This window comes from Colias croceus, chromosome 23 (genome assembly GCF_905220415.1).
Source record: "Colias croceus chromosome 23, ilColCroc2.1".
Lineage (NCBI taxonomy): Eukaryota > Metazoa > Arthropoda > Insecta > Lepidoptera > Pieridae > Colias > Colias croceus.
In genome coordinates this window covers 3,944,112-3,968,422 of record NC_059559.1, presented here as the reverse complement: position 1 = coordinate 3,968,422, position 24,311 = coordinate 3,944,112, and the positions used below count along the sequence as shown (strand labels likewise).

General features: G+C 35.3%; 3 protein-coding genes across 4 annotated transcripts; 1 reads left to right on the top strand and 2 right to left on the bottom strand.

Annotated features, from left to right (window-relative positions):
- Positions 1 to 1,644: 1,644 nt before the first annotated feature.
- On the bottom strand, positions 1,645 to 15,905 carry LOC123702569. The gene is made up of 6 exons (XM_045650343.1): positions 15,834 to 15,905; positions 15,074 to 15,208; positions 4,263 to 4,378; positions 3,361 to 3,542; positions 2,708 to 2,891; positions 1,645 to 2,115 (listed from the first exon to the last, which is right to left on the bottom strand). The coding sequence occupies exons 1-6, from the start codon at positions 15,903 to 15,905 to the stop codon at positions 1,980 to 1,982; spliced, it is 825 nt and encodes a 274-aa protein (XP_045506299.1). The 3' UTR covers positions 1,645 to 1,979.
- On the top strand, positions 5,482 to 13,783 carry LOC123702220. 2 transcript variants are annotated; one of them, XM_045649905.1, is made up of 9 exons: positions 5,482 to 5,657; positions 6,175 to 6,364; positions 6,898 to 6,987; positions 8,454 to 8,552; positions 9,318 to 9,407; positions 11,028 to 11,126; positions 11,876 to 11,941; positions 12,580 to 12,926; positions 13,506 to 13,783. In XM_045649905.1, the coding sequence occupies exons 1-8, from the start codon at positions 5,587 to 5,589 to the stop codon at positions 12,718 to 12,720; spliced, it is 846 nt and encodes a 281-aa protein (XP_045505861.1). In that variant the 5' UTR covers positions 5,482 to 5,586; the 3' UTR covers positions 12,721 to 12,926; positions 13,506 to 13,783. The 2 variants fall into 2 exon arrangements, with proteins under 2 accessions (XP_045505861.1, XP_045505862.1); XM_045649906.1 differs by lacking the exon at positions 5,482 to 5,657 and adding an exon at positions 5,850 to 5,918.
- Positions 15,906 to 17,341: 1,436 nt separating the features above from the next.
- LOC123702221 lies at positions 17,342 to 19,866 on the bottom strand. The gene is made up of 5 exons (XM_045649907.1): positions 19,803 to 19,866; positions 19,166 to 19,228; positions 18,889 to 18,954; positions 18,449 to 18,571; positions 17,342 to 17,924 (listed from the first exon to the last, which is right to left on the bottom strand). The coding sequence occupies exons 1-5, from the start codon at positions 19,818 to 19,820 to the stop codon at positions 17,355 to 17,357; spliced, it is 840 nt and encodes a 279-aa protein (XP_045505863.1). The 5' UTR covers positions 19,821 to 19,866; the 3' UTR covers positions 17,342 to 17,354.
- Between the last annotated feature and the right edge of the window lie 4,445 nt (positions 19,867 to 24,311).

Genomic DNA, 24,311 nt, shown 5'->3' with positions numbered 1-24,311 from the left:
CACGATTTCATTGTATATAATAAATAGATATATTTATTAATTACATGCACTGTGTGGATTTAAATATAAAAATAATCAAGTACATATTTACCCAAATCGAAATTAATAAAATAACCGTTCTATATTCAATAATCGTATCTACATGATAATCTTTGAACACAGTGTGCGCTAGCTTTGTCACACTAGTGATTGAAGCAATGTTTTATCCCTTTCATTATTTCAATACAAGTGTCAAGCAAGTGTCATTCATTAATAATTGCAAATTGTTATTTTTGCTCTAAAATTATAATATTTTAATACATTTACCTGTGATATGATATCCCTCTATCTTTCTTTATTTTACTATCGTAATTTGTGCACTTTCTGAACACACAAGAAGGCATTATTGATAATTTTAACGTTTATATCAGCATGTGCGTTCGCTGTCACAAGTCACAATCTGACTGATTCCACTGGTCCCAATTAGGACCAATTCACGGTTTACGTTTTGGTGCGTTGGTAACATATCTACCTCTTGTTTCTATATATAATATCATTGATTGCACGACATATTTGGTGTTTCATTTAGACAAATTCTACATGCTTTCTCTACTTTAATATCTTTCTTCGTATCTTCAATACATGCCATAGCTGTTGTTCTTATTTTATAGGTACTCAATATTTAAAATCCAGCTAGATCTATTTATACTTGTAGTGCCCTTCTTAATATTAATTATATAATAGAATAGTGCCTGAAATAGGTAAATAAATTATTTATGCTTGTATTTAAAATTAAACTTTGTTTATAAATAGTACACACATCCGACGCTGTTCAAATAAATAAAAACATGGTCCACCATGTCCAAACCATATCATATTTATTAGTGTTCTGTGCATGTCATACCTACATGAATGATGGAATGTGTCAACTGTCTAATTTGAGGTGAATATTTTTCATGGTGTTTTTCCAAGTGTTTTTCTCTAATGGTGCTAAGAATGGTGCATTTATATCAAACGAATATAGAGCGAGCGAGAACATTCTTTCGTGATCTTTTATTGTAAACAAGAACTCAACCACAGAGCAAGTAATATAATGCATAGAATCTTTTCGAACGCGCTAAGGGCGGCCATGCACGGACCGTTTCAAGCAGTTGAGACCGACGCGACACGGACGGCTTGAAGCCGCGACCGCGCGGTGCACTATGGACATTCATATGGACATTCACTGCCGTACACAGACTGCTTGAGCCGTTGTGACCGCTTCAAGCCGTCAACTGCGTGGTTTGTAGCTTCAGCTCGAGCAGTCAACGACAGACCGCTCGAGCCACCCGTAAACAACGAAAGAATGTTCTAATAAAAGAATTTGACATCGTGGGTTTACAATGACTGAATGAGCATTCACTCGTTTGCAATTGCAAAAATCTTAGCAATTGGGAATTAGAACAAATTGTACGTACAAAATGTACAATTATTTTAATATAAACTAGCTTTCCGCCACGCGGCTTCGTCAACGTAGTCATAGATAAACCCGCATAGTTCCCGTTCCCGTGGGATTTCCGGACAGCGTGTTATTTTATTGAATAAAACACCATCATTATTTTTAATAACTTTAATTAATATAATAAATTTTGTTTTAATTACGGGAGTTTTAAAGGAAAGACATGGTTTTAGTTTTAATCATTTATTCCTTGATTCCATCGAAATATTTAAATATTACCACTCGAAAATTAAAAAAAATTCCATCTATAAAACATTCTATATTATCTGTCCAGGAAATAGAGGCCAAAGACAAAAAGAAGAAGAACATGCATCTCTCGATAGTATGAACTTTGCTGCTGTCCTACAACTACTAAGCCATATTTGCCGGCAACGGCGCTGTACAAATACTACGTAAGCCAAAGACATCTACTAAATAATATGTATACTAATACTACGTAGCAATGGACGGTAGCCAAGTTCGTACTATCGCCAGAAACTCGTGAAGAACATTATGTTTATGGTCAGTCAGCTCGCATGCAGCGGTCGGAGCAGCGCTTCAAGCAGTCGGCGTCGTTACGACAGTGCGCGCGGCAGCTCGCCTGACAGCGCGTCACGGTACGAACGTTGGTTCGCGCGAAACGCTCGTCGAACATCAAGCTGAAATATAGGAATTTAAAATTTTAGACTGAAATTAATTTTGTTGCGATATGCTTTTTCGATATTGTTAAATCTATACTAATATTATGAAGCTTAAGATTTGTTTCTTTGTTTGAACGAGCTAATCTCAGGTCTCAGGAACTACTGGTCCGATTTGAAAAAAGAAAATCGGTATTAGATAGCCCATTTATCGAGGTAGGCCATATATCATCACGCTAAGACCAACAGGAACGGAGCACTGCGGATAAAACTGCGGGGATCAGCTAGTTACTTGCTATATTAATTATTACTATGTATCTAATATTATTAACTAGCTGTGCCCCGCGGTTTCACCCGCATTGCTCCGCTCTTGTTAGTCTTAGGGTAATGATAGTATATAGCCTATAACCTTCCTCGATAAATGGGCTATCTAATACCGAAAGAATTTTTCAAATCGGACAGAAGTTCCCGAGACTTGAAATTAGCTCGTTCAATATATTATATCATCACGCTAAGACCAACAGGAGTGGAGCACTGCGGGTAAAACCGCGGGGCACAGCCATTTTTAAATATTAGCAGCGGAGGCACTTCTATTAACTTAACTACAATATACCTGTCTATAAACGGTACCGAAGTACATGTAGCAGCATCACAGTGCAATACGGGCGGCGCGACACTAGCTAGCAAGGAGCCATCCTCGCCAATAACGTACGGTATATGGTCGATATACACGTTGTCAAAGAGGCACATGCGTTTCATGTATTCTTCGGAGTGCGTGAACATTGTTGGTGGAATACCTGATGGAGATACTTTTTAGTTCTAGTTCGTATTGGAAGGACAAAATCTAGTTAAAAGTTTACGTTCACAAATATGTGAGAATAAATGACGCTGCTCATGGTCGTGCCTAATGATCATGCCTTATGCTTATGCCTGTAGCTCATGTCCAATGCTCATGCTACTTACTAAAGCTAGTTGTAGTTTGTGCATGCGTTGCTTGCGTTTACCAGCAGTACAGGGTCCGGCCCGGTTAATTTTTTATTTAAAATTTTACGGATGTAAAGTATACTGTGTCCTTCCTTGGTTTAAGCTACCTTTCCATCATTTTTCAGCCAAATCAGTTCAGATTTGCTTGAGTTATAAATGTTCCTTTTATACGCGTTTACACGTGGCATTTACACGCGGCGTTCACACGTTGCGTTTTATGATTTATCCTTAACTCGTGCTACGGGTGACTTCGGCCTATATTATTCAAAAAAGCAAACTTACCAACAGCATAATATCTTGTGTTACAAGTATGTTCCTGTATCAACTCGCTACGGTTATTAAACCAGCTTATCAGCCACTTGAGGTCTTCAAACTTGGTGATCTCATCGTTGATCACTTTCCTGGTGAGTCGGAGGTATTCCACGTCAGCTTCTATCACCGATTCGTCTTTGTCCTCACCGTAACTGGGGTTAGCAGTATGGAATAAAGGGGGTCAAGAAAGTTGGTGTTAGTTCGATACAGCATTAAGGGTGGGTAATGGGTATAAAGTATAATTTTTTTATTTTTTTATTTATTTATTTAAACAATTAGATTTCAGAGATCCAAATAATTACCAATCTTCTATTCGATGATACGTGTTATATTCAAGACCAAATCCAAAAAATAAAATAAATATCAAATTAGATATTTTCAAGGATTCTGTTTGATCAATAACATAAAATATTAATATTGACTCGATAAAAAAAAATCACGAAGTTTTTCATACTTTTAAGTTTTCTACTTGACATGGTAATACCTCAATTTTAATATTTTGTTTTTGATCAAACAGAATCCTCGAAAATATCATCTTTTTTGATATATTATGTATATTTTATTTATTAGATTTGGTCTTGAATATTACTCGTATCATCTAATAAAAGATTGGTAATTTTGCTTCTACCCCCTCTTAATGATAAAGCATTATTATATCTTAGTTACTTGCCGGGCTCTGACTTGGTAAACATTTTTTATAGGTTTGTCAAACTTTTAACATGGCGTATTATATCCTTATCCAATCGAAGACAAAGCCAGGATATCAAATATCATCAAATCCGTTCATAGTCTTGAATTTTAAGTTGTCTAATTGTTTAATAAATCTTATATTTAATTTAAGTTTTGGTATTTTTTTTACTATTGTTACATACTTCCTGTATTGCATTTTAAGAATTGCTTCGGACATGTGTATTCTAAAGATAACTCCGGGTCTGAGGTGGGCTTGGTACAAATCTTTTGGCATCTCTACGAAGGAAGACTCGAAATCCTGCAATTAAATAAAATGAAAATTCTTTATTGCAGCGAAATCACCATATATAGTATAAAACAAAGTCGCTTTCTCTGTCCCTATGTCCCTATATCAATATGTCCCTTTGTATGCTTAAATCTTTAAAATTACGCAACGGATTTTGATGCATTTTTTTTAATAGAGTGATTTAAGTGGAAGGTTTTAGTATATAATTTATTAGGTTTTAGACATAGCGTGCGAAGCCACGGGCGGTAAGCTAGTAGGCAATATAAAGCTAAAATAAATTTAAATAATATCAAAAGATGATCTTGTTGCAACTCGCGACGTGGTAGCGATCTCTTAAAATCTATACATGTAATAAAATCGTAGGAAAGTCAAAATCAAAGTAGTTTGTCTGTCTGGGCTAAACTCAAAAAGTACTGCATGGATTTACTTCGGAGAATGGCGAAAATGGGCCTAACTGTTACAGAAATCAAAATATATATAAAATTCTGTTTTTTTCCGTTCGGAATACCGAGATTAGTCTTGGAGTAGCTTCAGTGGAGGGCACACGTTTGGAAGAATAACGTTGTAATAACAAATAGCAATAAATATAAATAGAAAATAAACTAACATGAGTTTAATTTCTGTGTTGCATCTGTTGTCTCCCACTCAGTGTAGATTTCCATACAAATTTATTGCCAGGTAAGATCTTTCATATCCCTGTTATGATAATCTTCGTTATTTAGATCCCACAGGCATGGGTACCCTTCTACACCAATGATTAAATGTTCATTATCACTCATCGTCAATTATAGTCGTATTCGTGGGTGCCCCAGCAATGACTACGATACGCGTCCGCTCAGCTCGATAGCGCTGCGCTGACGTGAGTATTCCGTTCGGAATTTTCGAATGTGTGTGGGGGGCCATACAAAATGTATGTAGGAAAAAACGCATGTGTGTGGTAGTCGTACGGAATTTTTCATGATACGGTTTCCGAATCAGGAAAACTGATGTTTGTGGCCGGCCTATTACTTGCTCTCAGCTCTGTGGTTATTATGACATACATACTCTGTGATGATGTGATCTGTCATTGATCTACCCTATATATAATACTCTTTGCATTGATCCGTCATCCGTAGTAAACAAGAAGCTTGTAAATATTGAAAAATATTGAATATTTTTATGATTGTGACAAACATTTGTGTCTAAAACTTAAAGAGTGGTCAAGAACAAATAGTGGCATAATGCCAAAGTGCAGTATTGTGGGATGTGGCTCCAGAAAGGATGAAAACCAGAAAAGTTTGTCTTTGCACCGGTATGTATACGTTTTGACTGAAATATTAGTTAATACTTTGCTGATTTAGTTATTTTCATATATATTGGATTGAGAAGTATTCACAGACAATGTTTAGTGCAAAATTGTAACCAAATATAGCTTTATTTTGTATATTTTCGTACTAGTAAAATAATGAATTTGGATGCTAGTGATGGCATATAATATCGACATCAGCAAAATGTTCGATGAAGACGTGCGTCTCTCAAGGCTGCGGCTTGAATCTCAAGAATAGTTGCTTTGGTGAATATACTTCCAAATTAACAAATAAATTTTGCCAAGAGCAGCAGAACACTTATTACCGTAAATTTACACTTAACTCAGGCCCCGGAATCACAGACACAATAGAAAATCTATTGTGTCGTGGACCGATCGGGCCGCTTGGGGCTCAATGGGTTAAGTAAGCTTGGTCGCTTTTACAGTACTTTAAAAATGTATTTGTTAATAATTATTAAGGTCAGGACTAAAATTATAATAACCTAAAAATTCATTTTTTAAGGTTACCAAGAAGTGAATATAGAAAAAATAAATGGTTAGAAGCAATTGGAACTGAAAATATCAAGCCAAATGTAAAGGATATTTTCATATGTTCCATACATTTCCCTGAAAGTGCTTTCAATAGGACAATGGAAGTGATTCGTCTGCGCGAAGATGCTATACCAGTATGTCTGCCGCTGCATTCACACAGGGTGAGGTTTTTATTTGTAGACATGTGATGTCTTCTAATTTACTTTTGATCTTTTTATTTAGATTTAGGGCTGTCATTTAACGTTTCTCCTATTTTGAAGGGGGCCTGTGATCATTTTTTGAGTACAAACTAGGGTGATATTTGGTTGTTGAAATGTTATCGACTGAGGGATATACAATTTACTTTAAATACATGGGGTGTTTTAAGTTATTATATGGGTCCAGAAATCCATACTAATGTTATAAATGCGAAAGTAACTCTGTCTGTCTGTCTGTTACTCAATCACGCCTAAACTACTGAACCTATTTGCTTGAAATTTGGTATGGAGTTATTTTGATACCCGAGAAAGGACATAGGCTACCGTTTATTGTGAAATATGTACCACGGGCGAAGCCGGGGCGGACCACTAGTAATCAATATGGCAGCCCTACTTCTAGCAAATACCTGTGTATGTAGGTTATGGTTATTTAAGTGTATCCGCTCATCATGCCTAGTTCAAAGTACTGTTTTTTTAATCTAAAAAACGAATTTCAGCCTTGTGTCAGTCAAGGTGAACCTGTTACATCAACGGTGAATAAATTGGATACAACTCCTGTGGCAGACGTACAGAATGATTCAAATATGGTAATAAAAGTATTGCTTTATAAGCCAACCCATTGTGAAATAAAATAAGGGAATTTGTAATATCATTTAGTTCTTATTTTTCAATCCTCGGTTAAAACTTATTCATCGAATAACGTATTAAACTACCATTTCAAAAATGTATTCTAATTGACATTTTAAAATGTTTGTGTAATACTTTATTGGACGGATAAATTTTAACCAAGAATTGAAATATCGGCCCTTAGTGAAATTGTAATTTTTAACAGAAACAATAAGACTACTAAAAGAAGTGAGATGCCATCAATGACATATTATGTAACTTGTAAAAAATAAACAAGTACCAACCTGTTATATACAGTAGAACTCAATTTTCGAAATTTGTTTTTTTACAAGTTAAGTTTTGACTTTTGATGACTTTTTAACTGACTTCAAAAAAAGGAGTAGGTTATCAATTCGGCCGGTATATTTTTTTTATGTATGTACACCGATTACTCCGAGGTTTCTGAACCGATTTACGTGATTCTATTCTTTTTTTGTTCGATGCGGGATGGTGTCGAATTGGTCCCATAAAAATTTTATTCAATAAGGCCCAGTTTTTATTTTATGAGCATTTTTGTCTGTATTTGTAAATGTTGCAAGTGCAAGTTTGAAGTCGGTTGTTCTTAATGCAGTTATCACTTGTGTCTTTTAATGACATGAAGTTGTCTTTTAATGATATTCACTAGGTCTTCAATTATTATTTGCATGGCTAATACCAGGGTTCCGGTATTACCCTACCCATTTAACAAATTCCGGTATTAAAAGCCCTAATGTTGACATAAATTTCAAACCATCAGCATTGCCCTTATTATTAGTTGAAGTGAAATTCCGCAGGCGCATATTTTAATGATTTTGCATAATGTACATGCAAATTATGAATAATAAAAATTAGAGATGCAACGTATAGTTGTTTGGCCGGATACCGGATACCGGATGTTCGGCCTGACCACCAGCCGAATGTTCGTTATCCTAGACACTTTTATCGTGTCAGTGAAAAAAAATTTCGTTAAAAATAATAAAAAGCTTCAATTACAACTGTCTTTATTTCGATTCTATTTATAAAATCTACCAATTTTACTATCCGGTATCCGGCCTGATATTACATTACCATCCGGTATCCGGCCGGATAGTAAAAAAGGGCCGGATAAGCCGGATACCGGATAGGAACCGAATATTCGGTGCATCTCTAATAAAAATATATCACTAAAGTATAAAACAAAGTCGCTTTCTCTGTCCCTATGTCCCTTTGTACGCTTAAATCTTTAAAACTACGAAACGGATGTCGATACGGTTTTTTTAATAGATAGAGTGATTCAAGAGGAAGGTTTTAGTATATAATTTATTAGGTTTTAGACAAAGCGAGCTAAGCCGCGGGCGGTAAGCTAGTAATAAATAAAATGTAAAGTGAACAATGCTGGTTAATGTAAATTGTGACATTTCATTTCCAGGTACCAGTTGAGCCTCAAATCCCTATTATGGTAATGCAATCGTCGGCTGTAAATAAAGCGGACCAATTTTCTTTGGACATACGGAATGATTCAGATTTGGTAATTTTTTTAAGTTCTGTTAAATTCTACATCCATACTAATATTATAAATGCGAAAGTAACTCTGTCTGTCTGTCTGTTACTCAATCACGCCTAAACTACCAGGCGCGGTCCCAGCCTGACATTTTGGGGGGGGGGGGGGGGGACACGCAGCTGGAAAGATATGGAATCCCCCCCCAACCGTACTCGCCAAATATCGTATTCACGTGAAGAAGAAGTGATAAGCAAAAACTTGAGAAAATCGTACTCGATAAAATAGAAAAAAAAATCTTATACTATACACTATATTATAAAAAAACCGGCCAAGTGCGAGTCGGAAGCCGTTAGCTGCAAATTTTCGCAAATTTCAACATTTGCAAGGGATTAAAAACAGGTTTAAACAGAACTTTAGATGTGCGAGTGACTCCGATTTGCACCAGTTTTTTTATATATTGTACAGTATAAGAATTTTTTTCTATTTTATCGAGTACGATTTTGGGGGGGGTCATGTCCCCCGTGACCACCCCCCTGGGACCGCGCCTGTAAACTACTGAACCTATTTGCATGAAATTTGGTATGGAGTTATTTTGATACCCGAGAAAGGACATAGACTACCGTTTATTGTGAAATATGTACCACGGGCGAAGCCGGGGCGGACCACTAGTAATCAATATGGCAGCCCTACTTCTAGCAAATACCTGTGTATGTAGGTTATGGTTATTTAAGTGTATCGTTCATCATGCCTGGTTCAAAGTACTGTTTTTTTAATCTAAAAAACGAATTTCAGCCTTGTGTCAGTCAAGGTGAACCTGTTACATCAACGGTGAATAAATTGGATCCAACTCCTGTGGCAGACGTACAGAATGATTCAAATATGGTAATTATTTTAAGTATTGCTTTATAAGCCAACCCATTGTAAAATAAAATAAGGGTATTTGTAATATCATTTAGTGCTTATTTTTCAATCCTCGGTTAAAACTTATTCATCGAATAACATATTAAACTACCATTTCAAAAAATGTATTATAATTGACATTTTAAAATGTTCGTGTAATACTTTATTGGACGGATAAATTTTAACCAAGAATTGAAATATCGGCCCTTAGTGAAATTGTAATTTTTAACAGAAAAAATAAGACTATCTACGAAAAGAAGTGAGATGCCATCAATGACATATTATAACTTGTAAAAAATAAACAAGTACCAACCTGTTATATACAGTAGAACCACAATATACAGATACATACAGTAAGGAAACTTCATACAAAATGTTCGAAATGGCTCCCCCCCATCAAGCGTGTTTTCGAGGGTATTGAGGGGGATCGATAGTAGCGGGTGACACATCCATAGATTTTGAATATAGTATGGAAAAAAGTTTAAAGTGATGTCAATTCACATTAAATAAATATCGATTGTTTCAGTTTGTAGCCCTTTCAATAAATATATTTGTAAATACCGTATCTGACTACAAGTTAAAATGAGACTATTTTTTAATTTCTATAGATATGGCAGTAATCTAAACGTAAAGAACTCAATTTTCGAAATTTGTTTTTTTACAAGTTAAGTTTTGACTTTTGATGACTTTTTAACTGACTTCAAAAAAAGGAGTAGGTTATCAATTCGGCCGGTATATTTTTTATGTATGTACACCGATTACTCCGAGGTTTCTGACCGATTTACGTGATTCTATTCTTTTTTTGTTTGATGCGGGATGGTGTCGAATTGGTCCCATAAAAATTTTATTCGGATAGGCCCAGTAGTTTTTATTTTATGAGCATTTTTGTCTGTATTTGTAAATGTTGCAAGTGCAAGTTTTAAGTCGGTTGTTTTTAACGCAGTTATCACTTGTGTCTTTTAGTGACATGAAGTTGTCTTTTAATGATATTCACTAGGTCTTCAATTATTATTCGCATGGCTAATACCAGGGTTCCGGTATTACCCTACCCACCTACCGGTATTAACAAATTCCAGTATTGAAAGCCCTAATGTTTACATAAATTTCAAACCATCAGCATTGTACTTTTAAGATATATAATAAATGTAATGTATAATAAATAAAATGTATAGTGAACAATGCTAGTTAAGGGGCTGACAACACCAAATTGAAGTTATTTGAGCAGTTTTTTAAGAAAAGATATTTATTCTAGCCCATCAAAAAATTTATATGTTAATATTCATCATATATTTCGAAGAACGTGGACGGACTCGATACATAATTGGACGAAATCAGCTCGATAGAAAATAATTGCAAAGATTGGTCTTAAAATAATCTTTTAACGATTCTATGGCTTTATTTTTTTGACGTACGGATCTGCAATTTATAACACGAAGTCAACATATTCATACCTGAAACTCTAACGAGTCATAACCAGTAACAGTGATATTGCGCTCTCGTTTGCGCACACTGTCCAATTGTATGGGAGTAAACGAGAGCGCAAACACTGTTAAATTTGCTCTTAACAGCCCCTTAATGTAAATTGTGACATTTCATTTCCAGGTACCAGTTGAGCCTCAAATGCCTATTATGGTAATGCAATCGTCGGATGTAAATAAAGCGGACCAATTTTCTTTGGTCATACGGAATGATTCAGATTTGGTAATTTTTTTAATTTCTGTTAAATCCATACTAATATTATAAATGCGAAAGTAGGCTATATATAGGCTACTTTTTATCCCAGGAAATAGAAATAGAAATAGAAATCGTTTTATTTGCCACCATGTAACTCTTAGTAATTAATACACAAAACGGAAAAAAAAGATAGTAATGGAGGCAAAAAGGACACCCCGTCAGCAAAGCAGCAACCATTATTTAAAATGTGTTGCTGCACTGATTTTCAGAGGAGACCACGTGACTGTACAGATGCAATGATTCAGTATATAATAAGGATAGGTTAAATAGGATAGGTTTTATCCCGGAAATCCTACGGGAACGGGAACTATGCGGGTTTTTCTTTAAATACGCGGGTGAAGCCGCGGGTGGAAAGCTAGTACATATTATATTACATTCATAGATTTCCTTAAACTTCGATTTTGGTTATCGATTTTGTATACGTTGGGCCATACATAAAAGTGAAGTCCCGTGTCCCCTAGTGGGGTAAGGGGCAGATGCATTATGCATACATCTGTTTCACTGATCGACTTTCTTTAGGGACAAGTAGGTGATCAGCCTTCTGTGTCCTACCAGACCGAGACATTTTTTTCTTCATCTCCACCGGGAATCGAACCCAGGACCCCTCGGTGCTACGCTCACGCGTCAACCACTGTACCAAGGAGGCGGTCAGGGCCATACATATATTCATATTATTTAAATTTTAATGTTAATAGTGTTTTTTGTATCGTTTACAGCTTCAAGTGGAACATCAAGTCCCTATTATAGCAATTCAGCATATTCCTAGTACATCAGAAGTTCTGGTAAGTGTAATACAGTTTACTTTTCATTATCTGCACTAATATTATAAAGAGGAAAACTTTGTTTGTTTGTTTGTTTGATTGTAATGAATAAGCTCATAAACTACTGGACCGATTTAAAAAATTTCATTCACCATTCAAAGCTACATTATCCACGAGTAATATAGGCTATATATTATCTCGCTAAGACAAACAGGAGCGGAGCCACGCGGCACAGCTAGTTATTTATACAGGGAGCACGAATAAAAGTTCACCTTTAAATCACCTATAGGGAACCGTATGCTCGTCTGTAAAATAAAATTTTAGCCTCAATATGTAATAGTCGCACGGTTTTCGAAATAATCAGAGTTTAAGTTTTTTCAATTCGGGTCCTTGATACACTCTAACGTCGACCTAGGACACAGATAAACAAAATTCTTACTAGCACATATTAGAGCTTTTTAAACAAAATATGTTTTAGGTCTTAATTGAAGCACAAATTTCTATAAAATTGTTTACAATCGCATTCGGCTTCGTCTCGATTTTTATATTCTGTTCAATACCGAACCAGCTTCGGCAAACTAACATACAAATATTTTTTAATGGTCAGTTTCTCATTTGGGATGCTGCAATTTTTGACATTGAATTTTTTTAAATTTCAGGAAGCTAAAATCAAGATGTTAGAGCGGAAATGCGGCATTCTGACAAGAAAAGTTAGGACTTTAAATGAAAAAGTACGCAGACAGAAGAAAAAAATTGATACTTTCAAAAGTATTATAAAGGATTTAAAAGAACGAAATTAACCCGCCATTGGTGACCTTGGTCTGTGAGACCGGGCAGTTAAAGAAACCCAAATATTTTTGTCACCGTTTATCGAATTACTCTGTGGTTTCGAGTAGCTGCCTAATTTCGCGCCCCCTACCCTATCCCTACCCCGCGACAGCGACGCGGGCGCACGTTACAGAGTTTTGGCCCCAACCCGGTGCGTGAGACCGGCGTCACCAACTAAGTAAGTCAAATGGTTATTATGTTTTTCTATGTATCGATAACAAGGCCGACATCCCTTAGAGCATAGCATCAGATTAATATCAAGTTAATGTCATTAATGTAGAGTGACACAAATTTCAACCTTATTTCTATGTGTTGAGGTTCAAAGTTATATCTATTGAAAACTAACGCCCTCTGTCTGTGGAGTAGCTGAATGTTTTTCGAATTTGGAATTTCGGAGCAAAGAGAAACAAAACAGCTAATATGCCTAGGAATGTTATATTAAAATAAACCGTAACAGGGTGCGTTAGGGTACATATTGAAGTGCTGAATTTATAACCTAAGTCAGTTTTTACTCAAATTAAGCTGTCCAATCAAAGGCATAGTTTACTTGTAGTGTACTGTATAACTATCGGTTTAAATGTGTGGGTTTGGCGACACTGGTTTTCATACTAATTATGACATTATAGCACTTCTATTTGTTCTTACTGTTCTGTGGTTTAATCATATAATTCTATTATTAGTAAGGGTTTTGCTAGATTTGATCGATATTTTACAAGAAATTTCGTGTTTTTTGTTCAAATTGTGAACATTGTTTCAGCATGCCTTACGAAAGTAATCAGCGTCGTCTCGAGGCTCTTTTGCAAGAAGCAGTATCTGATGAGGACAGATTACAAACATCATCGGAAAGTGAATCTGGAAGTGACTTCGAATCAGATAATTTTGAACCAGATCGCACGTAGTACCTACCCACTTGCTCTAGTTGTTTGGCTGTTGAAGATGAGTGATTATAGTATTGTATATAGGTATTTTTTTTTTTGGTCGAAGTATTACCATTTATGTTACTTAATTTTATGTTTTCAATGTCACAAGACTGACTAAGCCTAATTTTTAACCGACTTCAAAAAAAAGGAGGAGGTTATCAATTCGGCCGGTATATTTTTTTTTTTTTTTTTTTTTTTTATGTATGTACACCGATTACTCCGAGGTTTCTGAACCGATTTACGTGATTCTTTTTTTGTTCGATGCGGGATGGTGTCGAATTGGTCCCATAAAAATTTTATTCGGATAGGCCTAGTAGTTTTTATTTTATGAGCATTTTTGTCTGTAGGTATTTGTAAAAAATTTTGCAAGTGCAAGTTTGAAGTCGGTTGTTTTTAACGCAGTTATCACTTGTATTGTTAAATAATTAAGGTTGTTGCTTTATTTTTGAGTTTTAAAAAAACTTTGTTAAAATACTTGAAAATTTTAGTTATTCCAAAGATATTGTCTTATGCTAATAAAAGAGATTTGATTTATGAAATACCTATGTTTTATTGACAATAAAAGATGAAACTTTATATCTATCCCAATGAAAAGTAGCATGAACCGCAAATTACAGAAAAACTCGTAGTCAAAAACCCTGGTGCGTGAGACCGGGGTCACCAACGGTGTAAGTCAAATTCACGTCACCAATGGCGGAAGTAATAGTAGTTCTCTTCAATAGTATTGGAATCATGCGCAGGTCCGAAAGACTTTGAAGAGGCAGATTTTAAAAACAGAAGGTTTACCCTTAGAACGTCAATATTCCGAAGAAACGAGAAAATTCGCGTTGACGCTGCATTTCTTTTCACCCAAAGCTTACGATTTTGTATGTCGTACCTATAACACTTGTCTGCCTCATCCAAGAACCTTAACGTGGTGGTACCAAAACATCAATGCTGAACCTGGATTCTGCCAAGAAGAATTTGAGGCTTTAAAAGTTAAAGTACAAGCCAGCAATGAACCGGTCATCTGCGCTCTGATTTTTGACGAAATGTCGATTCGAAAATCCTTATGCTGGACGAAAAATCTGTCAGTACAAGGATCTGTCAGTATATGAACAACGAAAAATCTGTCAGTAGTATGGCAGGTTTTCTCATATGATATGTTCTCAGCACATAGATAGATGAAATAGTTGCGTCCTTGTCAGTATTGTTTCGCAAGGAACTGCGAAATGGCCGTTAGTAAACAGCAATGTTTTCGCAACTTTTTCGCAATGCGTCTGTGTAATGACATAGTGGTTTTATCCCGAAATTCCCATGGGAACGGGAACTATGCGGATTTTTCTATGCGGGCAAAGTCGCGGGCTGAAATCTGGTACTAAATAATAATTATGAAAACAAAACAATTTATCATTAGAAAAAAAACCTTAGACGGCGGTTCATAAGTATCATAATTGATATGCGGGCTCTTCTTCTTCTTCTTCCTTCTCTTCAACTGCTGCGTGTCCCAACCGGCCACTCTGCGAGCTATTGGCACATCCGTTGTTGTTGCATTTTTTAGCTGAAATAAAAATACCATTACAAAGATTTGAAGGTAGAAGATGTTCTATTAGAAATGGTCAAATTGATATTATTTAAACTGAACCAACTTTTAATCCTATCAAATAAAATAAGTTAAATTTGAATTCGATATTTATATTAAGTTTTTTTGTAGCATTCAAATCTATACTTTTCTATACTAATACATATTATAAAGCTGAAGAGTTTGTTTGTTTGTTTGTTTGAACGCGCTAATCTCGGGAACTACTGGTCCGATTTGAAAATTTCCTTCGGTGTTAGATAGCTCATTTATCGAAGAAAGCCAAAGGATCATCATCACCTAAGACCAACAGGAGCGGAGCCACACAGGTGAAATCGCGGAGCGCAGCTAGTGCTTTATAAATAAATATACATTTTTAAAGCATAATAAAATTTCGATCACGAGCTGGGATTCGAACACGCGTCCTTAGCCATTCCGGGCCAAATTTGATTAAATAAAATTGGCTCTCTCTTTATCTGCATACATTCTAAGATATTTCCATTTAATAAATGTTTCTAAAGTACTTTAACAAGTCATAAATATTAAATTACGTCTAACCTATCAACTGCGTGAAGCAGTAATCTTTCTAATAAGGTTTTAGCCTTACCTCATGGTCTTCAGTTACGGCTGCTGTGGTACGCCTGCCCTTCCGCCTGCCGCGACCGCGTCGACGCTGCATAATGGAATAAAACATAGTATATTTTGAGCAGTAGTTATAGTAATAGTAAGAAAAAAAAATTGCCAAAAACATTAAGTACATACAAAATGTATCTTAAAATTAAATGAGACAAATGGACACAGCCTCAGCAAAATGCAGCACAAAAACAGCGCTTCTTTACAGGCTGTACCAATGGTCCGTCTTAATATTATAAAAATTGAAATGTTAGGTATATAGTAACTAGCTGCTCCGCGCGGTTTCACCCCCGTGGTTCCACTCCTGTTGGTCGTAGCGTGATGATATAGCCTTAGCCCTATAGCCTTCCTCGATAAATGAGCTATCTAACACCGAAAGAATTTTTCAAATCGGTCCAGTAGTTCCCGAGATTAGCGCGTTTAAACAAACAAACAAACTCTTCAGCTTTGTAATATTATTAAGTATAGATGTATAGTACTTAATGCTTTCGGAATCGGTGGTAAATGTTAAACATATGTTATGACGTTTCAAAAGTGTAATAAATGTTTCAGTTTAAGTTTTGAGTTTGATTTAAGGTGACTACTTAGTAGAGCAAAACGCGAGTTTGCTGCTAAATTATAATGCTTTAAAGTAAATGATTAACTGCAGTAAAAAATCTCAGATAAATATATGATATTCTTCAGGAGACAAACTAGTTAGATAGTGTGTTGAAAACACAATACAACTTATTTTACTCGATAGAAAAAAATCACAAAGGTACCTCTAAAAAAATCTTTTGATGCTTAAAAACCATACTAAACTACATGCAATCATTCTGTTTTTTCGGCAAATAATTCTACAAGCAACATACCAAGTAAGATAATACTGTGTTATTTTTTTAGTCCAATCAATAGATTTCGTGTAAATCGCAAATTCTTATTCCCAAACCAAAAACGTACGCATGTGTGCGTGAACGCCTGTGTACCGACACTACCGGCCGAGGCCCGTTCGTCATAATTCGCGTATGGCGTCGGGCTGCAGCTGTGGCGCGGCGTGTGTGTGTGAGTGGAATGAAATGCTTGCTCAGGGCAGCGCCTTAAGTTACCTCTATAGTTAAAGTTAAAGCTAAAGTAAAGTTATAGTCATACACACAGACTGATCATGTGATCAGGTGATCAGTAGGTACTTATGTCCATAATGAAAATCGATCAGTGAAACAGATGTCTGCATAATGCACCTGCCGTTTACACACACACGGGACTTCACTTTTTTGTTTAGAAACAGAACTATGATGTTATTGATTTGGTTCTAAGAAAATGTTACCAATTGACTAAGTTCTCTGACTACATTGTCATAATATTATTCGCTACGCGAGCTCTAAATGTATGTAAATTATTTTTGCAGCCATATTTTATAGAAATAGTCATCTTAATGTTGTTCTCTCCATAAAACCTGCGTATTTATTTATGATATAAAAGATAATATGTAATAAAACACAATTAGAATCATCATAATTTATTCCTCAACATCCTTAGGTTCAGTAATAGAATCGACGAATACTACAGAATTGCATTCCGCTGCATCACACTGTAATATCGGAGGCACTTCAACAGGCGTGACCGAATATTCGTCACCAATAACATATGGGTTACCATCTATCCACAGAGCATCAAATAAACAATATATATGCACCTTTATCGTCATATAACTTATGAACTTATAAATCCTACCACCGCATTCACCCAAATGCTCTTTAATGCTCTTATCCGTCTTATACATTAGTAGTAAGTTATGGAACTTTGTTATTTCATCCATGACGACCTTTTTTATCAAGTTCGTGTATATGATATCAGCTTCTATATGCCGTTCGGGGTCTTCATACATGCGCTGTTTGATTCTTAGTATAGCATCAGACATTCGTACTCGGAATATGACTCCGGGGTTCATTGTTTCTGGCAGGATGCCAGGTTTTCTTGTGGATGTTGTGAATTCAATGATTCTGTCTTTTACCGGTTCGGGGTAAACGTAGTGATGAGGTCGTTCGCGCAGTACTGGTCCGTTGAGCGAGCTGAAGCTTCTTGTGTTCTGTTGACAATAATGTCTGATTGTTATTCTTGGATATATCTTCTTAAGTTCTTATGTTCTATCCTATGTCATCCTTTACTTTATCGTGTTTTATGAAAACTTTAGAATAATAATTCGTAGTTCTTCAATAGTTTTCGCGATGGTAAAATGGACAGATAGGTTTTGTGTTGTGTATTTTTCAATTTATCCTCTATTTTTTAATTTTTAATATTCCTTGTTTTTTCTTATTCTATATTTTGTATTTCTCTTTTATGAAAGTAAATTGCACTACTAATTTTCCGCTTATGATACTTACACACTTCAATATTATTAAATACATATGATAATTTTATATCCCGTAGCGATATGGACTCCTTATTACATGAAACTAATTCCACCTCACGCCATCTATTGAGATGATTGTTAATTAAAGATTACTTCACTGATTATAATAATATTGTATTGATGAAACGCGCCTTATTGAATTTAATCCTATATTGTGTAAAATCTATTTCGAATAAATAGACCGTATACTAATGCATTACCTTAGCTCTTCTTTTCACTCTATTCCGATCTGAGTCATCTCTCGCTCCTGCAAGATAGTCGTCAAACTTGGAGAAGTCAAATGGAGCCCAAGGATCTTCGGTAGTCGAAGTTTCGAAGGCAACCTTTAAAACATCAAATAATGTGCTATTAATGTATAGATGTTATTACAGTAATCTTAGTAAGTATATGCTACACTAAAAGACGAAGAAGTCATCTAAAAAACAGCTCACGTGCGTCGTCACGGGTCGTGGCCATAATTAAACATCCACAATATTGCGAAATTTATTATGGCTGTTAAATTTTTAATAGGGAAGGGCAATCTCGCCTGATGTTTAAGCTAATATGTAGTTTTTGATGGTACGCGTTTCCCAAGAAAGTCCCTCTTTCACTTTGTTCACTCTACGCTTGACTAATCGCCGTACTAAAAAAAAGAAATTACCTTTTCGTGTGGCGTCTTTTTGGGTGCCATCATATTTACAGGTTGGTCATAAATGTCATCTTTTATCTAAAAAAGCCATTTAATATTATTAAACTTTATTTAGGACATTTTTGTTTCCTAACTCGATATGAGAAATTCAGTTTTTTTGTTTTATCATAGCTCTAGATCACAATATACTTAATCATATATTTCTTTAGCTGATTGAATCACAATTGAAATGAATTGTTTCCATTTTTAATTACCTATTTAAATTTAATAAAAAAATGTCTGATCTTACATTGGGATAGTTGAAGTCAAAATTTACACCAGAGTCGCCGCTAGATGTCGCTAGACACAATAGCTGTGAAAAAAAAAATTAAATCCTAGATATAAATTTTATTTCAAATTAAATAGAATCAAATGAAATAAGGTTAATCACGGTAACCACCTGTGAATTATATAGTTGAATTAATTGATACGTTTACAAATTATATTTACCTAATACCTGCATAGATTTTAACGCTATTATATATTATCTATGTTTGTACGCGATTGTAGAGATAATCTCAGAAACTACTGGTTCGAATTGTTCAAACTTTTCCAGTTTTTCTCACAAAATAGATAAAATTATTTATTATTTAATAATATTATGATTTTGAGTTAGCACTTACGTGCGGATAAGTTAGCATATGAATAAAAAGCAATAAAATCCATAGTCCATACTAAGTAATATTATAAATGCGAAAGTAACTCTGTCTGTCTGTCTGTTACTCAATCACGCTTAAACTACTGAACCAATTTGCATGAAATTTGGTATGGAGATATTTTGATACCAGAGAAAGGACATAGGCTACCTTTTATTGCGAAATACGTACCACGGGCGAAGCCGGGGCGGACCACTAGTACTAAATATAATATGAACAATTGTAACTTACCAATGATATCAAAAACATATTCACAACGTTCAGCCGCTAACAAGCGACTGAAAATGTTCTAAAATCGAGTCTAGAATCGATAAAAAATTAACAATGTTTTTAAATTATAATTGCCTGTTAAAAAACAACCAATTATTGTAACAATTACGAAGGAATATTTTATAGTAGGGGTTTTACATAATATGGTATGTAATAAAGTGTTTTAATTATTGATTTATTTTTAAAATATAGATAAGTACTAAGTAGGTATGTGACTAGTCAATAATTTTATATAGTACTAGCTGTCCACCCCGGTTTCGCCCGTGGTGAATGTTTACGTTTTCTATCCATAAGAATCATCCTCGTACTTCAAGGAAAATAAAAATAGAATTATCGAAATCGGTTCAGCCGTTCTCAAGTTTTGCGCTTTTAACCAACACATTTAGCGGTTCCTTTATATTATATAGATTTATGTATTTATGCTAAGGTAGTCTCTTCGTAAACGTAAAAGTTTGTGAGGATGGATAATTGCATGCATGTTTGTGACTCTTGCATGGGAAAACCACTGAACCAATTTGCATAAAACTTGTCAGTTTTGTAACTTATGTAACAGAATAAAGGTATCTTATTATTACCTAATAATGGTTGTTTATTACACTGCGTGTGTGAACAAAAACATATAAAAGAAAAATTCAACTAACTAATAGGAAAAAAATAAATGCGAAAGTTAGTGAGGCAACGTAAATACTACTGAACCGATTACAATGAAATTTGGTATGTAGATAGCTCATAGCTGAAGACCCAGAATTCATAAGCTACTTTACAAAGAAAACCGTAAGTTCAAGTTCCTGTGGGATTTCCGGGATAAAAATCTATCCTATGTCCTTTCTCAGGTCTATTAAATAATAGCGCCATCTGTTGAATACTTACTCAATCAGCAGATGTCGCCATATGTAGGAATCGTTTAGAGCTATCTAGATAATTGTCTGTCAAATAATGTACAAATTATAATTTGCAATAAAATAATTTTGCGACTATAAACTGAAGTGTAACCTATCCTATCTTTCAAGTTAGATAAAACTGCACACGGGGTGCAAATCAAATTTCAAATCGGTTTAGTAGTTTTGTAATCCATCGCGGACAAACGAAGTGACACGTAACTACTTTTTATATATAGAGATACTAGCTTTCCGCCCGCGGCTTCACACGCGTTTTCAAACCCGCTTAGTTCCAAATTCCCATGGGATTTCCTGGATAAAACCTATCCTATGTCCTTTCTCGGGTATCAAAATATATCTTTACCAAATTTCATACAAATTAGTTCAGTAGTAAAGGCGTGATTGAGTAACAGACAGACAGACAGACAGAGTTACTTTCGCATTTATAATATTAGTATGGATTGTGGTAGGGATTAGTCGGTTTACAGTACATCCATGATCTTTATCATGTATTAGCTGTGCCTCGCGGTTTTACCCACATTGCTCCGCTCCTGTTGGTCTTGGCGTGCGATAATATATATCACTAGGTTTCCGTCCGCGGCTTTGCCCGCGCAGCCAAAGAAAAACCCGCGTTCCTGTTCCCGTGGGATTTTCGGGATTGCGTCATTTTCCCGGGATAAAAAGGATTCCTTTCTCGGGTATCAAAATATCTCCATACCAAATTTCATGAAAATTGGTTCAGTAGTTTAGGCGTGATTGAGTAACAGACAGACAGACTTACTTTCGTATTTATAATGTTAGTATGGATATATATTTCCTCGATAAATGGACTATCTAACAGAGAAAGAATTTTTCAAATCGGACCAGTAGTTCCTAAGATTAGCACGTTCAAACAAACAAACTTCAGCTTTGTAATATTATCATGTATTACGTAAAGGACAAATAAAACACCAAACAGCTCTATCTACATATATTTTATTTAATAACTGTAAGTCTTAACATCCAAGCCCTCGTAAATGCATAACAAACATCCCTCCATACTCGCAAATCCGATTCCCCAAGCGACTATACCGTTTTGTACGTAACGATCTTTTTCAATAAATCACATGATCAAATGTATATATAAGTAGTTTATGATTCCTTATAGAACATAAGTATAGACTAACATTCATTTTTCTGTAGATAGATATTATATTGATATATTAAGAAGAGCTCGTCAACACATTTACACATTGCACATGTTAGGCCGGGAGATACTGACACAAAATTTCGGGTCATTTGTAACAGGATGGCGGTCTAGAGCGGTCTTACTTATCCGACGAGTGTGACTTACGCCCACGCGACTAGTCCGCCGGTACCAGCGTTCTGACCATCATTTTTCTTTTTGTCATTGCGTAATAAGACCTCTGTAGAACCGCCATTCTGTTACAAATGACCCGAAATTTTGTGTCAGTATCTCCCGGCCTATGTATGTGTCATATTTTGCAATTGTTTATAAATACAGGGTGATGTTATTGGTGTAGTACGAATATCTAAAAAATCTATGAAGAATTTTGTGATACAGTAAATGGAAGAATTATAGACTACTAGCTGTTGCCCGCGACTTCGTCCGCGATTAGGTCGTTTTTCGTCATTCGTCGTTTAAAAAAAATACGTGACACTTTATTTTAAAATGTTCTTAATTATTGTCTCTTATAAAATTTAACTACATTAAAATTGAACACTCTGCTAAGAAAATCTTAAAATCTGAAGAAAACATGAATGAATGTGGTTTAAATTCTACATTACTTAGTATCAAATAATAATCTAAATTAAATGTAGATTAACAGTTTGAGCACACCATTATAGAATATGTACCTAAGTATTAAATTACGTTAGTTTACATAGTAACTTTACTAAAAACACGATGACTATCTTTCGCGCTCGATACCACAAACTAAGCATGTTTGTGGTACGTGGCCCGCGTCACTTGACCCCCCGCGAGTTCCCCTCCGTTGCTATGCGAAAATACATTCGTCGCCCTACTATAGGAAAAATTGTAATACTGTGGCCTGGGCGTTATAACACGTCCAGGGAGTTCCTGATTGCCGATATCACCATCTTGAGGAAAAGCTTCTAATGTCGATTTAAAACTGCATACATACGAATTAACCTGTTCTAAAATTGTGAAATGAGTTCAGTTTTAAATTTGAGAAATATTGATTTCTTGTATTCCACTATTCGTTGTAGTCGAATACAAAATATATTTAAACAAACTTAGGTTGGCCTTCAGGCAAAAGGGATCCTATCAAATAGTAAACTTGACCTTGTATCTTAAAAGTAAGCATGAACGGATCTTCTGATAATTATTGAGCACCAAATGATCATTTGAAACGCACTACTATAAGAGCGAATATTGTCTAATAACAGTTTACATTGCACCACAGAATACATAAGTAGCTAAACGCTAATTGAACAGTATGTTTTTTGTTCAAATCACTGTTCAGTATTGAACAGTGATTTCAAAGGTTCCGGTGTATCTTCAAACGAAAGCCGACTCGCCTTACCACACTTTAAAGCATTACAAAAAGAACATACTACGTTAATATCGCCTATACAGAAGATGATCTGTAATCAATTGTGAGGCTATAAGCAAACCCACTTTTATATTTGTCAGACCACACCACCGAATTCGTAGATTGTTTACCTCAAGACATTAAGACTATGACGAAATCTGTCTGCAGTAAGACGGGCCTCTCGCTATTCGTACGTTTCCAGAGACCGAATAGTTTCAATTCTTAATCTTTCATTAAACAAACTTATTAATCGTTCTTGTCTCATATAATTGTAATATTCGCGTCCCTACTCTAGTCATTGCTTATGCTCATGTTCATCTTATTATGATGCACCCTATCATTTGTCAAACGGTCTTCATATTGAGTAAAGTTTCAGATTCTCGAGATAAAATATGACTGTCGTGATCAGTAGTGAGACGAAATTCCCTCTCAGTGAGGGTTTCGGTCTCACGGGATAGTACAATATGCCGTTTGCGATCAGCTGTGAGACGTCATACCCTCTCAGTGAAGATTTCGGTCTCACGGGATAGTAGGGGAGACCGGGTTTGGTTGTCTCACGGGTTGGATGTCACAGCGGTCTTAATACAAAACTGAACTAACGAATAAGTCTGTTGACCAGCGTGGCTAGAGCGATACAGTGACAACGCTGTCCCCACTTCGCGTCAGACCGCCCCGATCTGCCGTGAGGGCCTCACACGTGTTTATTGTTTTCGCACAGATTTTTTATGATATGAGGACCGAATATGCTCCTCATAACATCACTTTTTGTGAACAAAACGACAGCGCGGTTTAATTCAATGCTAACACCATCAGAAAAAAGGATTATTTTTAATTGTGAAAAAATGTACCTATTATGATTTACACTACATATTAACACTCTTTTAACATTTAACACACACACCGTCGCCTAATAAATATAATGTGTTTTCTTATAAAACCGTTACATAATTTATTTTATCTACTTAAATAATGAAAATGATATATTTATAAAATATAAAACATATTATGTAAAATGATTAAAAATAAATAAATGAAGC